This window comes from Zingiber officinale, chromosome 3B (genome assembly GCF_018446385.1).
Source record: "Zingiber officinale cultivar Zhangliang chromosome 3B, Zo_v1.1, whole genome shotgun sequence".
NCBI lineage: Eukaryota > Viridiplantae > Streptophyta > Magnoliopsida > Zingiberales > Zingiberaceae > Zingiber > Zingiber officinale.
Window position 1 is genome coordinate 101632266 of NC_055991.1, and position 17640 is coordinate 101649905.

A 17640-nucleotide genomic window follows, 5' to 3' on the forward strand; every position below is an offset into this window, starting at 1 on the left:
CATGATTGTTGTTGAGTTAGATAATTTTTAAAATCTAAAATATTAAAAAAAAATTCTAAAGTTTTTGATAGTTATTCTTTAATCTCAATTATTATTTTTATGAAAATTTTTTCAATTTATTTATATCAAAATAAAAAATAAAAAAAATTAAAGATTCTTTTATCTATATTTTGGAACTTATATTTGCCAAGTTATGCGGGGCATTGAGTTTAAATCGTGGCTTATTATAGGAGGTATAGAGTTAGATCGTTGCTCCTGAGGCGCACTATATTACAGAAAGCATTAGTATATGCTACCTCGTCGTCCCTTTTCTTCTCTGATCGAAACCCTAGAAATCGCCATTTCTCGGACGATGTTGAGGCTCGCAGGACGAAGGCTCTCTGAGCTCTCATGCCGGCCGACGTCGGCCGCCTCCGCCTTCTTCTCGCGCAATCCTATACATGGAGCTGTGGATCCATCCCCAGCCGACGATTGCCTCTCTCGTTTCGCCTATCAATCGCCTATTGTTGGGTCCATCAGAGGTGAAGGCTTCCTCCCCTGTCATCATTTTAAAATTGATTTTAGCGAAAAGAGACATCTTGAATCTGCTCACTGGTGATTTGTAGATTGCTGGGTTCAGGTTCGGTGAAATTAGATTCCCTTGGTATTCCTCTCATGGTTGTCTATTTTAATTTGTTTCCTTCATTCTTTAGTAAGTAGGATTGCAAATTCGTTGATGCTGGCCCCCATCCCCTATTTTTTTCCTCCGGCGTTCATACTTGCGACTACATCAGTAGACAGGAATTCCTTCATGTGATATAAACTGATGAAAAAAATTGGATTTTTTTATTATAGGTTTCTGTCTTGATCGCAACCAACCTCAGGACGCCGTCTTTACTGCCCTAGTTTGACAGATCGTGTAGTCTTGTTCTAGTAATTCATATAATTTTTGTCATTTCTTTTTTTGATATTTAAAAAACCTTGAATAGTTTAATCCCCAATGAGAAAGTTACCTGTTTGAGTGTTTGGTTTTGAATATTTCACCAATTACTAGTATTTTCTCTCCTTGACCTCTTTTAATTTTTAATATTTGTCGTTGCAATCAATTTGTGAAGTCAGCCGTTGCAGTTTTGGAACATTTCAATGTTTTGCTCATCTGTATAAATTTAAAGAAAAAAGCTGTATCAGTGATCTTGGTCTATTTTCTTCAGCATTAATGCATTATGACATCCCTTTCAAGATAATCTTTGGATTTGAAAGTTGAAGGAGGAAAAGGGAAAGCTTGTTTGGTGCTGTTTCATTGGTTTTTTTTTTTTTTTGCACTTTGGATGTCATATTATAGTACATTTTGTCACTGAATATATGATGTCATTAAGCTGCTACTGAAGCAAGTAAACTATCTGATAAGTAACTATGTGAAATAAATTGGTTCAAACAAATGCTTCTTTGCATCACATTTTGTCTGATTGTTGAACTGATGAAATAATCTGCTTTTCTAGTTTGAATAGTATGCATTCATTTAAACCATCTTCATGCTTTTAGATCTGATCTAGCTGTTGACTTGGTGGAACAGACCATTTTGGTTGCATGGTGAATACAATATTTCAATTGATATATCTATGCCTGATATTGCAACTGAATGCATAATCATTTTGTTGAATATAACATGTGACTTGCATAATTATATTTGGTTCATCCATCAAGTTATCTGTCCATTAACTATCCACTGATTTAATTGCAATATATGGCATTGTTGATATATGTGATTTTGTAAGTTAATTTGGTATTCATACAATGACTATGACCTGCATAACACTTAGATGTATAAATCATTTTTTAGTCGGATAGATTCAGCAGTTGTCAATTGATTTGGTAGATTGACCCAGTTCATTTATTTGATTGTGTACTAAAGATTTGTATATCCAATTGCATCATAGAGCACACCTGTATTTATCCTTTTGTGCATAAGACTAGTATGCTATGTTAAAAAAATAATCTAAAAAACTGGGTTCAGTATGACGACTAGAGAAACTTCATTCAGTTTGCTCAAATTGCTAAACAGATTATTAGATGACATTTGTACTCTCAAACATGGAGAACATTTCTGGAATAGGTTGTTTTGAGTTTAGTCTGAGAAATTCAATCAATTTTGATTACTTGAAATATTTGTATGTGATTTTGCTAAGTAAAATATTAATAATCTGTAAGAGTCTTTGTAGGAAAATTCTAATTGGGAAAAGTTTTATATATGATTAATCGATTCCTTTGGAAGTTCATTGTTTCAGTAATTGATAATGAAAATTTTTTCACCAAAGGGAACCATTAAATTAATTTCTTTTTTTTTCTAAAATCCTTTCAATATCGTGTCTCAAATTTTGCTTGATAGTTAGTGCTCACTCATATGTACAACAACCTATTTAACCAATTAGGAAGTACACAAAAATTACAAGCTAATTATTTTTTCTCCTTTGGTGTTCCTGTTGTTTTCATATTCCACTTGGATATAACTTTGTTATTTCTTTTGGAAAAAACTAATTACTCTAATCCAACACTTGAATTTATCTGCAATCACACAAAAGTATGTAGTTTAGTGCAGTGTTTGAGGTGCTGCTTGTATCCACAATCCAAAAGATATGGCAAATTTATATGCAACCACAAGCAATGAAATTTGTCAACACGAGGTAATTAATCTTGTGCTGCCCGTATCACATGTGTATTCTTGTGGTTGGTCATGTGTGGTCTTGCGTGTTCATGACCAGAACAGAATGAGACAAAAGGTGTCTGAGTTTGATTCCTTTTATCAATCACGAGGAACGAATCAAAAGAAAATGAGTTATAAAATGAGGAGGGTTAAGGATCAACACCAAGCAATGTCGGTGAATGTCGAACAGAGAGTGGAGGGCTACAATGAGCAGTGGCTGGAGGTGTTAGGATTTGGAGCAGCAGTGATGGGAGGGTGTGTGCAGACGAATCAGGTAGGAAGGTAGGGTTGGTGTGTTCACTGACAGTTCCTGGGTAAACTCACGATTATCATTTAAAGTGGATTTAAGGATAGTTGGTTTCTAGTTTTAAAAAACAAAAAGAAATGGAGTTAAGGAGATGTGATGGTAAATGTAATAACTGCTTTTTCCTATGCATGTAGGTTTTGGATTTGGTGAAAAACTTAAGAGGGTAGTATAATTTTGAAGTTTGCTATATCTTTTGATTGTTAATACTCAATATGATTGTTAATGCTCACGTTATGAAGACAGAAATAATCAGTTGAATTTTTTCTCTAAGAGTGGGAATAATAAAAGTCAAAATAGTTTTTTTCTTACTAGGAATGTAGATTATGTGTAAAATTTAGGAGATAATACTTGAGAAATGCTTAACTAGTTAACTTGATTGATGGTATTTGATATAGATCTAAGAAAAGGTATGGGAAAAATTTATTAATTTTTGAAGAACTAGATGGAGTTTCAAGGACAACAATACGATAATATTGTTTTTCAAAAATGATAAAGTTTGGAATAAAGAGTTTGACGATATTAATGTTATGTGAACTTATAAGCATGATAAAGTCTAAACTGTATGGGGTGAACAGATTCCAAAGGTTAGAGATAGTAAATGTTGATTTTGGAAATGTTAAATTCATGCAAGATAAAATTGAAAGGTTCTTGCTGACCTAGTGCAATTAGAGAAAGATGATTTTTTGTAAACATTTTAATGAGCATTCTGTAGATAATTTTTTTTAGAGATTGCAAACTATGGTACATTTAGGGATCACAAATTATTTATAACATTAGGTTAACTAGGTTAAAGAAACTTTAAGGAGAATAAAGCTATGTAAAAGTGCAGTTTTGTATAATGCTCCTATTGAAGTTTGGAAGAGTCTAGGAGATACCGAGATAGAGGTATTAACTAAGTTTTTAATAAAATTTTGAGAATAAAGCATAGTTGTCAAATTGTCAGTCTAACCAATTCGATGTGAGTCGGTCAAGTTTAACTAGGATTAGCAGAAACTGATCCTATCATGGCTGGTACCATATATTTCTTTGGGAAATTAAATCATGTAGAAAGGATTCTGTTCAACTAGAAGGAATCAAAGGGAAGAATCTGATCTGTTTCCGCAAGCAAATAGTTGAGCAGCATTAAAAGCTTATAGTACCTGTTCACATTGCAGTTGGGCGTGAGAAAAATGGGGTGTTGGAAGTTTGTACTGGCGGTTACAGGTATGGTGGTACTGGAGGGACATGTTGCAGGGATGCAAACGAGAAGCAGTGCAGACATGAGTTTGTTGGATTATGAGAAGGGTTCTTGCATAGAAGAAGGCACACCAAGAAAAGCAGGTGTTGCTCGTGAAGAAGAAGCTGGATCTTTAGGGCTTCACTATATTATGGTCTGCCTTGGTTGTTAAACAGGGAAAGAGTTTTTTGTTTATTGAAGTTTTCTGTTAATAAGTTAAACAATTATTATTATTTTTTTAAATTTTAAAGCTAAATTAATAAAATTGGTTGTGTGGATAAGTCATAGGTGGCTGAGACATTAAATAAGGTGAGTTTTTTTAATAACTAAGTGTTAGGGTTAGTAATTATAAGTTAAAAGTGGATGGTAAGGATTAATTGACAATAAACTTTTAGATCACTAGTTATAAGTTAAAAATAATGTTAATTATAAATTATTAGGATGAGGAAGTGAAATATAAATTAAAATATTAAATAAATTTATATTTTTAACTTTTATTAATTGTATAATTGTGTTAGATTAATAGGAGTTTATTTTTTATTAACAATTCTATAAAAGTGATCTAGGAAGAAGTGGAAGGGGACTCTTGGGCCTAGTGATTAAGTGCCCCCCTTTAAGCACTTGCTCTAAATGTGTGGTGTGTGGGGCTATCTTAGCAGAAATAGCGGGAAACCACTTTACCTAATGATTTATGGATTCATGTAGGTGTTATGAAAAGAGTCTGCTTTGGTGGGGTTCATTGAGTAAAAAATTGAGTTAGTTTTCTAATTGGTCCCTTGAAGAAAACCTTAATTTTCTAACCCTATCACTTCCCTCCTGTGTTATATATTCATGGAGAATTTTGAGCGCCTACCATAGAAATTATTCTTAGCACTTCTTTACGAGAGAATAAATGTATGCAATATTGGTTTAATTATTGAACTATCAAGTAGGAGCCACAAAATTTTGAAAGTTTTTGAGAGGTGAATAAGAGATAACTATTCTATAAATCAAATTGGCTTTAGGTCTTGAATATCTAGTATAGATATCTTTTATTAAGTAAAATAATTAATGGAAAAATACAAAAAAGAGTAGTATTAATCTCATTTAATAGATAAAATACCACAAAAGATTCATAAATGTTTTTTTATGATCAAACACATTGGTTTTGTTCTTCTTTATAGCTTGCCTAGCTTGTCTAATCATCCCAATCACCTAAAGAAACCATGCATTTCATATACAATGTTGTTCGTTGTCTTAAACACCTACATGGCTACCTAGGTTGCTAATGAGAACACTATATAATATTAGAAGCTTTTCTATTGTTGATGATTTTAGATTGCATTTACTTATATTTATTAGTTATTTTAAGGGGAAATGATTCCTCATTAGAACCCCTAGGTACTCCACCTTATACTCCTTACACTATACTTCCTCATAGGTTAGTTTGAACGTATCTTTAGGAATCCAGTTTGCTACAAATAGATTCAATAGTAGGTCTTCCAATGATTTGGTTAGCAAATTTACTAATTAATCATTAGAACCAATAAAAGCAACGTGATGATGTCTTTATATTTACCTTTTTCTCTGATGAAATGACAATCATCTTCTATATGCTTTGTCCTCTTACAAAACACAAAATTTGGGTCACAGGAAAGCTTCATTGGCTACATAGGGGCAAACCTTAGATCTGCTATCAGATGCTTAACCCAAATGAGCTTACATGTTGCTAAGGCCATGATTCTATATTTCGCCTTTGCACTCGATCTTTGTCACCTTCGTGTGCTTGTTACTTTACTAGGAAACAAGGTTATCATAAGAGAAGACAATAGTCAAATGTAGATCGTCTCTCTGTTGGAAAACCTACCCAATTTGCATTACTAATCCACAACTTGAAAATGACCTTATCACAAAATAAAATACTTTTTCTTGCATCTTCCAGGCAAAGTGGAATTCTCATAGTTGCTATCCAATGGTTTTGACAGGAACTCTTTAGAAAATCATGCTAATCAAAGGATGGTGACTCTGAGATTGTTCATTTTATCTATCAACTTTCTATACTTTCCCATGAGTTAGTGGCTCTTCTTGTCTCTTATTAATATGACACTAGAATTTATATGATTCTCTATAACATTTAATCCCTAGTATGTTTGCCTTATCATGTATATCCAATATATACTTGTGCTATGGGATATATTTATAGATAACAACATCTATATCAAGAAAATGCTAAAGGTTACCCAAGTAGTTTGAAATTGTCAGTGTTCTGCCTAGGCATTGCCTAAGCGGGAGGCGGGTATCAGCCGTACCGCCTCAGGCAAAGGCAGTGCTTTCCTTCCGCCACGCTGCACTTGGAACCGCCACCGTCATTATCGCTGCAGTCGTTTCACCACTGCGACTTGTTCGAATGCATCGCCTGTGCCCGGCGATGCATTGCCTGAGCCCGATGACGGGCTTGGACGTGTTGCCCCTCCCAACGATGTGTCTTGACATGTCGCACGATCTGGGTGACACGTTGGACTTGTCGTTGAGCTGAAATAAGGTATGCGGTTTAATTAAATTTTATGTTAATCAACACTTCGTTATAATTGAGATAATTTAAATAGACTTAATTAAAGTCTAATAAAATTATTCCATTAATTTAATTATATATATATATATATTTAATTTTTTAAAAAAATATTTAGATTAAATTTTTTATTTTTAATTAATAGATTTTATTAAAAGTAAATATAGGAATAACGACTATTTATAATATTATATATAAAAATTAGTAAAAAAAATTCAATCGATGGCTAGGCAGCCGAGGCAGTAGGCGGTCCCCGCCACTGCTTATCGCCATTTATAACACTGAAATTGTTCATGAAAGCAATATTTCAATTTTACAATTTTGCTGGATTCTTACATAATAAGAAGAATGCATCTTATAGATTTAAAATGAGTATGTATTTCACTCGTTCATGCTTGAATTCCCAAAGTAAGCTCTCTAAGATTGCTTTAGGTCATACAAAGACTTCTTTAGATTACGCACCAAACTAGCCTCTTTGAATGACAAACACCGGAAGTTGCTCTATATCTTACTATCTTACTATTTTATTAAAAATCTCCCCCCTTTACTAACTAACTTTGGTGAAGTCTAAAATGAATTTGCGTTAATATCCTTTTTTCTATTCACACTAAAAATAATTCCAAGGTTTATTAGTAATTCCACAAGCGAAACAATCAGTGATCTATAGTTCGAGACTCAACTGCGACAAATTATTATGAATTTTTCTCATCATTAATTTTCTCTGGTTGTTTTATATAAAAAAATATAGTTCTCTTTAGTCCCACATCTTAGAATTGACAACACTATGATCAAAGAAGCTTTTATAAATATTTTAGGCCAACAATATTAAAAAATATACTTTTCTTAGTTTTTTTACTAAGATAAGTATAATATTAAATTAAATTAATTTTTTTCATAGGGAAGCTGTAAGGGTGACACTCGAAAATCCAAACAATTCGGATTTTCAAAGACCCAAATAATTCATATTTTCAAAAATCAGGTACTTTACCCTAATGACTCTACTTTAGTATTTTAATGCTAAAATGCTTTAATTAATATAATTTCATTAAAAAGAGTCAATGTGATTTCAATGTATTATATTACACACGCGACGCGTGTGCACGATCACTAGTAGACTTTAAAAGATTTGATGTGGAGTAGCAGAGCCTAGAGTTTTGGGACCATTTTGATTGGCGACCATGATAAACTTTGAGAGATCATAATTTTTGACTCGGGTTGGGACCATTTTGATCAGTGGTCATGATGAACTTTGAGAGACCATAACTTTTGACTCGGGTTGAATCACAGGACACAATATATCAAATCGAAACTCGTTCAGAGATCTATAATTGGTTAATGCGTGTAACCCGTAACCGCCATTCCAAGGCCCAAAAAAGTCTTTTAAAGCCTTTTCGGGGACTCCAAAGAATTTTAGTTTTTTAAAGGTTATTTGTCTTCAGTATTGTTAGGTTTTTGAGACTATTTAAACTATTTGTTTAGCTGATGTTAGGGTAGTTGTTTTGATCAATAAACTTTTTTGAAGTTTCTTTTTCCCGAAATGGTGAGTTTTTGGATGCATATTTTATTGGTATTATGCTGAATCAACATGTCTCTAGAAGATTATTTTCGACGTTCGTGTTCGAATCAATGATTCAGTAGTTTCTGCTGCATCAAGATCACTACGAAGATAAACATTCTTTATATGAAGTTGATGAAGAAGCTAGTGAAGGATGACAATTTAAGAGAGGAAAAGGTAAACTGAAGTAACCATGGCTATTTGAGAGAATGTATCTAGGTTGTCAACACCATAAATTTGAATGTGTCTCTTTAACACTAGGCGACCTTTAAGTAGTTAATAGTACCATTGAGAGAATACTTAATGGAGAAAATTCATCTGCAATCTATGGCGGACTTCCTTGGATGAAGAGAACTACCTCTTAATTACCATTGTAGAGAATTCATCTTATCAATTATAGCCTGTGGTCACCGTAGATTTGAAAGTGCCTTTGAAACATTCTTGAGAACTGGCTGGTGATAAAGAAGGCACAAAGCTAGAATAGTTGAGTAATAGCGAGTAATAGCTATGAGACATAAAATGAGAAAGTTGGTGAGAAGTGGAACCTTGATGAGTTCCTTTGCAAAAAACATTGGAAATGTTCAAATCAAAAGGGGATCTAAAATGACAACACAATTTTAAAGTGAGAGTCTCAAGGAGTTGCTGGAGTGTCTTTAAGGTGCAGACATTGATTGTACACCTCACCTCTATCGGGGTGTTGTCTCAAGTGGTCAACAATAGTAGAGGGTGGAGGGAGTTTCATAAGTGGAGGTGGAAAAAATAATTCAGTAGGAACACAAAAGTAAGAACGAGAAGAATATTGTGCACTACCTCCAATAAAGATGAGGTAGAGCAAAAGAAAACAGTGGACTTTAAAAAAGTAACATCTTGATAGATTCAACACTGTGTTCCAAGAGAGTAACAACGGTAATCTTTTTATAACGTACCATAACCAAGAAAGGTGCACGTGACTTGGAGACAACTTATGCTAACTAAGGTAATCTAATTGAATAGAGCAAGCGCATCCCTAGACTTGTACGATCCTACATTGTGGTGGAAGAAAATATATAATATATTGTGGAAGGAGAATACAACAACAACAACAACAACCAAGCCTTTTCCCACTAGGTGGGGTCGGCTGTATGAATCCTTTTACGCCATTGAGCTCTATCTCCTATTATATCATCTATATTTAAATAAATTTTATCTTTTTTTATTGTTGCTAATCAAGTCATTTTTTATCTTCTCTTCCTCGTTTGATATGCATGTTTATCATAGTTTCACATCGCCTAACTAGGACATTTATTGGTCATCTAAGTATATGTTCGTACCATCTTAAACGTGTTTCTCAGAGTTTTTTCTCAATAGATAAAACTCCGACTTTCTCTCTAATGCTCTCATTTCTTATTTTGTCCATTCTCGTATGTCCACACATCCACCTTAACATCCTCATCTCTACAACTCTCATCTTCTGCTCATGTGCTCGAGTCATACCCCAACATTCAGCTCCATATAACATAACAGGTCTAACTGGGGTTTTATAGAACTTACCTTTAAGTTTAAGAGGTACTTTATGGTCACATAAAACACTCGACGCTCCCCTCCATTTCACTCATCCTGCTTGTATTTGATATAAGACATCTCTCTCAATCCCTCCATCATTTTACAAAAATGATCCTAAATATTTAAATCTCTCGGTTCCGGACAACTCGTCCTCTCCTATCTTAACAATTGTTTCATTACTTCTAATATTGCTAAACTTAAATTCTATATATTCTGTCTTTAATCTACTAAGCTTAAAACCTTTCCCTTCTAGTGTTTCCCTCCAAGATTCTAGTTTAGCATTTACTCCTTCACGTGTCTCATCTACCAAAATAATATCATCTGCAAACAACATGCACCACGGTACTGTGTCTTAAATATGCACAGTGAGTTCGTCCATAATTAGTGTAAAAAGAAAGGGACTTAGAGTTGATCCTTGATGCAACCCTATCTTTATTGGAAATGCTTCAGTTACTCCGCCTGAAGTCTTTACTCTGGTCGTTACATACTTATACATATCCTTAATTAGTTCAATATATGTTACGCTAACACCTCTCTTTTCTAAAATTCTTCATATAATTTCTCTTGGGACTCTATCATAAGTTTTTTCTAAGTCAATGAATACCATGTGTAGATCTTGTTTTTACTCCTGATATTTTTCAATTAATTGTCTAAGAAGATGTATAGTTTTTATTGTCGACCTTCAAGACATGAATCCAAATTGATTTTCTGTCACTATGGTCTCCTTTCTTAATCTTTTTCTATTACTTTTTCCCAAAGTTTCATAGTATGACTCATTAGTTTAATACCCCTATAGTTTACACAATTTTGTACGTCTCCCTTGTTCTTATATAAGGGAACTAGAGTACTTATCCTCCATTGATCAGACATTTTTTTTTATTTTCAATATCATGTTAAATAGTTTTGTAAGTCATTCAATACCTTGTTTCCCTAAGCACTTCCATGCCTCTATCAGAATATCATCTGGTCCAACAGCTTTTCCATTGTGCATCTCATTTAAAGTTTGTTTTACTTCTGAAGTTTGAATTCTACGATAAAAATTAAAATTTCTATGCTCATTTGACCTACTTAAATTACCTAAGTTAAGTTAGTCACCTAAACCTTCATTAAAAAGTTGATGAAAATACCTCTTCCACCGCTCTTTTATTTCTTCATCGCTTACTAATACCCTATTACATTCATCTTTAATACATTTTATTTGGCTAAGATCTCTTGTTTTTCTTTCTCTCGCTTTAGCTATTCTATAAATATCTTTTTCCCCTTCTTTTGTATCCAATTTTTGATATAACCGTTCAAAAGTTTCATTTTTTGCTTCACTCACTACTTTCTTAGCTTCTTTCTTGGCTATTGTATATTTTTTTAAATTTTCCTCGTTCTTACAAATATATAATTCCTTATAAGCTATTCGTTTTTCCCTCACTTTCTCTTGTACTTTCTCATTCCACCACCAAGATTCTTTACTTAGCGGTGCATGCCCCTTTGACTCACCGAGTACACTCTTTTCAACTTTGATACCATCTTATCCCATGTTGTATTAGAGTCATCGTATATTTCACCTAATGCTTGTACTTCTACCTTCTCTTTAAATATATGTTGCTTCCCATCCTTTAACTTCCACCACTTAATTCTAGGAATTGTATATATTTTCTTTCTATTGATACTATGTTTGAGGCGTATATCCAACACTACTACCCTATGTTGGGTAGTTAAGCTTTCTCCAGGGATGACTTTGCAATCTTTACAAATCTTTCTATCCTTCTTCCTAACCATAAGAAAGTCAATTTGCGATTTATTATTCCCACTTTTGAATGTGACTAAGTGTTCTTCTCTTTTCTTAAAAAATGTATTAGCTAATATAAGGTCATATGCTATCGCAAAATCTAATATAGTTTTCCCTTCCTCATTTCTCGTTCCAAACCCATAACTCCCATGTACTCTCTCATATTCCTCATTTTTCACTCCGACATGGCCATTTAGATCACCTCCTATTAAAATCCTTTCATTTGGTGGAATATTTTGTAATATTTCATCTAAGTCCTCCCAAAACCTTAATTTGGTAGCTTCATCTAATCCTACTTGTGGTGCATATACGCTAATTATGTTCATAGTTTCTTTCGCCACTATTATCTTAAGAGTTATAATTCTATCCCCTTTTCTAACTACTCCTACAACTTCATCCTTTAACAAACTATCTATAATAATACCCACTCCATTTCTTGTTTTACTTTTTCCAGTGTACCATAACTTAAAACCCGAGTTCTCTATCATCTTTGCCTTCTCACCTGTCCATTTTGTCTCTTGTACACATAAAATATTAATTTTTCTCCTAATCATCATATCTACTACCTCCATTGATTTACCAGTGAGAGTTCCTATATTCCATGTTCCAAATCTTAGATTATTAGTTTTCCTATCATATTTGTTCTTATCTAACCTATGGTGTGAGAACTCTTGCCTATTTAACACTACACCCAACTTCTCATGGAGATGTAGCGGTCCTTGCTGAGACGTTACAGTCGGACCCTGTAACGCGAACTCTTGCATATTTATCACTACACCCGAGTTCTGGAGATGTAGCGGTCCTTGCCGAGACGTTACAGTCGGACCCTGCAACACGTTCCTTCCGGGGAACAACCTAGCATTAGCACAATATTGTGGAAGGAGAATAATAAAGAAAATATATTCATGAAGAGTAGAACATGATATATGAGTGATAAGATAATAGACAATGAGAATAACATCACCCCAAAAAGAAAAAGGGTATCACATGAGGAGTAAAGTTTATTAATTTCAATACTAATTTGTTGTGTTATAAGGAGATGAGGATGAATGAAAAATATTAACTCAATGATAAAATATATTAAAAAGAGAGACAAATATTTCTTGGCATTGCTATTTTTTTTTTAAGTTGGCATCAGGTATCCAGTTTACGTCGACTAAATCCTGGGATGACCGACCTTGTCCCATGGAAGTTCCCATAGGCCACTAAGATAAATCAGGGAACGCTCGTAGCGGGCGGCCCATTAGCCCAAAGTTCTTAGATCAACCGCTCATTAAGGTAAATTCTTCCGTTAATTCACCGAAGCTAGGACAAGCTGGGACTCGATCCTTAGATGTTTGGAAACTGAGAAGGCACTGCACCATTGCCCCGGGGGCAAAAAGTAAACTTCTTGGCATTGCCATTAAGTAGACACTTGATGACAATGCTAAATTGATTTTTAATTTAAGCATAACAGGAAGGTAGATAGAAACAAGTTTAGTATGGTCTTTCATAAGAAAACACTCATTTGAGAGTAATCATCAATAATAAAATATCTAAAACTAAAAGTAAAGTTGATTCAACTTGAACTCAAACATCCTAATTAACTAAAGCAAATGGGGCAAAAACCTACTTATGAATACTACTACTAGGAAAAGGTGACCTAGTAGTTCAAGATTGGAAAGATTGAGAAGTATCTAGTCCAAGTTTCAAAAAGAAGGATGACTAAGATTATTATGAATTTGGAGAGGTGAAGACATAGGAATAAGTTCCATTGATGAAGACTACTAGGAAAAGGTGACCTAGTAGTTGAAGATTGGAAAGATTGAGAGCTATCTAAGTTCAACTATGCTGTCCGATATGGTATGAGATTTCAAGCCATGGATATAGCAATTCAATTGTTTAGTATTTATATTGATAGATAATAAATTCAAAGGAAGCTTAGGAATATATTATATTGAAGATAAATGTATCTTTCGTGACAAGAGAGCATCTCCAACGCCCTTCATGGATGAGTGAAATCCTTGGCTATCATGACTTTGCCAACTCATAACGGTGGTGTGAGGTTAGAGGAGTATATGGTACCAATGATATGTTTAAAAAAGTCTCCATGGATAGATGAGGTGACCAGCTGGGATATAACATTGACATCAACATGGAGCCTAAGAAGCCTCGAATACTCCTATATGGAACAACAATAATTAAGTTAGATTGAGTAGAGGTAGAGATAACCTTTTTCCTTCACCTTTTTCTGAAGTTGCGAACATCTTGTTCCACTTTGGATAAATACATACAATGTAGTGCAATGGGTATTTGCTTTTGCCTCTTTGCTTAAAATTCTAAAGAATTGTATCCTAGAACATTTGACATGAGATGGATAACTATTTTTGCAACTGCAAGTGAGGTGCCCTTGGGGGCCTCGATGTCAACTGTTGAAGGAGGACAAAGATGGAAGAGCAAGAGATGACAGTGAAAGTAGAGCCTAACACAGGCATGTGAACTAGGGAAAAAGGAGGTTGGACACTTTGTTGCTTGATGCTGGACCGACTTGAGAGATGCAGGGCCAAGAGACAACAGTTTAAGCAGGCTGGATGCTGTTCGTTTTCTCTTGGAGATGGGACATGGAAGCAGTTGCGAAGAAGGCAATGAAGGCGGGCAGGAATGGTTGCTGCAGTGGAGATGGTTGTGATGGCTAGGGCATCCTTAAAGCAACATGAACAGGTGGATTGACATGTGGAGGAAGACACCCAATGAAAATAAATGCACGAGGCACATGTGATTGAGATGCTATGGCACATGGAAAAAGGGACAAGGGCCTGTGAAAGTGCAGTGGCGAAGTAAGGAAAAGGAAGGAGGGATGTTATGGAAGGTCACTTGCGGTGAGCAATAGAGTTGCAACAATGAGAAAGGCGTAGAATGACTCTCATGACCTTATCGCCAGACCGAGAATGAATTTAGCTTAGGAAGAAGCTGGTGGCTCTTATACCATTTTAAGGTGAAAATGGTTCCTTGTTAGAACTCTAGGCAGCCCCTCCACCTTTTATGTGTTATAATGAATAAGGAAATATTACAAATGAGCCCTTTACATATTTACCCCTTACATATTTACATATTTACATCTTTACATATTTGCTCTTTTCACATAATAACTATATGTTTTTGACTTTATATATGAGGTACATTTATGTAGTACATGTAAATGACTTGTTAACATTTACGCGTGTGTTAAATTTCTCCTAGGCATGCACAATGCCTATGCCATGACCTCTTAGCGGCTTTAATGAGCCAGCTGCCTTTATAAACATTGTGACTGCTTTGATTACATGGAGTGGTCTATAGAAATGAGCCAATATGAAGGCAACTTCTGCTTCCATTTGCACCTTTTTGCACTGTCAGGTGGTCAAGTAAGAGCAAACTTGGTCAAATCTAATGCTAATCCAGATTCAAAACGAAAGAAGTGTCTGTTGTCTTATAAATATGGTACAATGAAGTTTTACCATATTTGTGCTGAGATGAGGCATTGGTCAATATTCGTTTGTAGAAATGAGCCAATATAAAGGGAACTTCTCCTTTCATTTGCACCTTTTTGTACTTCTTCGGATGGACTAAAATAAGACCAAACCTAGTCAAATTTAGAGCTAATCCAGATTCATACCTACAGAATGGTTTGTTTTATCTTGTAATCATGGTAGCAAAAGGCGAATACGCTCGCCTCCAGCGCCCCCGCCAACCCGTCCCAGGGCCAACACAGAGGAGATAAATCACGGACGGCTACTAGCCTTTGGAATAGTGATTAGCACATAAGGGAGACATTTACCTCGGGTTGTTTTATCTTGTAATCATGGTGCAATGTGTTGTGGTGAGATTGAACAACTAAGTGATCAGCCTCCTTGGGAAGTTGGTCAATAATTCACATATTAGAAGCATCAAAACGTGTAAAAATATGGCAAACTTGGTCAAGCCTAAACTTAATCAACCTTTATATCCAAAGAGGCTTGTGTTTTGTCTGGTCAACTTGATTCAATAATGTTTAATGCTGAGTTTGAGTAACTTAATATTTAGCATACTTGGCACTTTTAGTTGATTATATGATTCATATATTATGAGTATCTGTAACATGATAAGGATTTTTGTGTTCATTATCATTAGATGTATGTTGGACTGAACATTGATGGGAGCCAATTGTTTGCTTTTGTTTTGTTCTTATCAGGTTTTGTTCAGTGATTTAGTATAATTTAGAAGGAATTTTACACTTGATGCTAGGATCAGATTAAACAAATATGCATTCAAGAATTTACTGGAATATGAAAATGGTATTGCAGTCTGCAACTTAAGTTTAATGTGGCGACTGAGGAAATTACAAGAGCTACACCAAAGTTGTATTGGTTGGGCAGGGAATGGAAACTTTTATATAGCAGTCATATCTGTCTACTAGACTGAGTCTCTTGGAACTTCACCATCCTCATATGATGGGTCCTAACTCCTTCCTGCATTGCCATTCTGTGCAATGGGCAATAATGTTTGAGTATATTGCCATAACTTTTCTTAAGAAAGTATATTCTTAAAATATTCATCATCATTTGCCTCAACTATTTGGGCTATGCTGCATGGATATTCTTCCATTGAGCTATATGCAAGTCTGTATGATTAAAAATTTTCATATTTTAGAAATTAAACCTAAGTTATTCATTTTTAAAAGAGTTGATCTTTATTCTCTGATATAACTTATGCCCTATGAATCAATTGAGGCATTTATGTTTCTCTATTTGTCAGAACCTAGTTAGCAAAACTGTCATTAACTTACTGCTTTCTGTAGCCTAATTTATTTAATGCTAACAAATTTGTAGGATTTGCTTCCGATCCACTTATCCCTAGGCATCAAGATTTGGGTTTAGTGGATCTTCCTGCTACTGTGGCTGCTCTGAAGAATCCAAGCTCAAAGATCGTTTACGATGAATACAACCATGAGCGTTATGCACCAGGTGATCCAAGCAAACGAGCATTTGCATACTTTGTGTTGACCGGTGGGAGATTTGTCTATGCTTCATTGCTTCGTCTCTTGATTCTCAAGCTTGTGTTGAGCATGTCTCCTAGCAAAGACGTGCTTGCTTTGGCTTCCTTGGAAGTTGATCTCTCCAACATAGAACCAGGGTCTACAGTGACTGTGAAGTGGCGTGGGAAGCCGGTTTTCATTAGACGTCGTACAGAGAAAGATATCAAACTGGCCAACACCGTTGATGTGTCATCTCTTCGCGATCCTCAGGAGGATGCAGATAGAGTTAAGAACCCTGAGTGGCTAATTGTGGTTGGTGTCTGCACTCATCTTGGTTGCATCCCACTGCCTAATGCTGGGGATTTTGGCGGCTGGTTCTGTCCATGCCACGGTTCCCATTATGATATCTCAGGTAGGATTCGGAAGGGTCCAGCACCATTCAACCTAGAAGTACCTCAGTATACCTTCTTGGAGGAAAACAAGTTGCTTATCGGTTGACCCTGAGTTTTTATCTACACTCTTCCCCAAAATATTTTGGTTGATGAATGTTTACTGCTTGATCTCCTGGCAGTTGGATTCAAATAATTCTGTTTCCCTTGGAAATTTGGTGTGTATTGAAACAACCTTAAGTAGTATTTCACCATCTTGTTTCAGTCAGCAAAATCTGGATGAATGCTGTTGAATTGACTCTTGTTTTTTATCTACCTGGTTAACATGCTACCCCGTTGATATCATCAAAAGGATTGATCATTTACTATACTGTTTATGCCTTTTTCATGTTCACTGATGGTTTTTGAGTCATTTTAAACACATTTACCAGCACTGTGAGTATGAAGAACTCTATTCTGTAATATTGGATTAAATTTATGCTCTAAGCTCATGAGCTATCATTACTATACAAGACATGGTTAGTTAGGTGATCATATTTTACTAATACTTGTTTAGCTGATCAAATTCTAAATTTTGAAAATTAAGAATAAGATTTTGTTTAGAATCCTGCAAAATTTGTAAGCATCAGATCACAAGGTTATCTAAAGATT

General features: G+C 34.8%; 1 protein-coding gene across 1 annotated transcript; it reads left to right on the forward strand.

Moving 5' to 3' along the window:
* Positions 1-245: 245 nt before the first annotated feature.
* Positions 246-17357, forward strand: LOC121967183 (cytochrome b-c1 complex subunit Rieske-4, mitochondrial-like). The gene is made up of 2 exons (XM_042517251.1): positions 246-521; positions 16455-17357. Exons 1-2 carry the CDS (start codon positions 290-292, stop codon positions 17096-17098), a joined length of 876 nt encoding a protein of 291 aa, XP_042373185.1. The 5' UTR covers positions 246-289; the 3' UTR covers positions 17099-17357.
* The last annotated feature ends 283 nt before the right edge of the window (positions 17358-17640 follow it).

Coding starts and splice junctions, on each gene's coding strand:
- LOC121967183 (XM_042517251.1), top strand. CDS start 290: ATGCTACCTCGTCGTCCCTTTTCTTCTCTGATCGAAACCCTAGAAATC. Junction 522..16,454: donor TATTGTTGGGTCCATCAGAG/GTGAAGGCTTCC, acceptor ACAAATTTGTAG/GATTTGCTTCCGATCCACTT.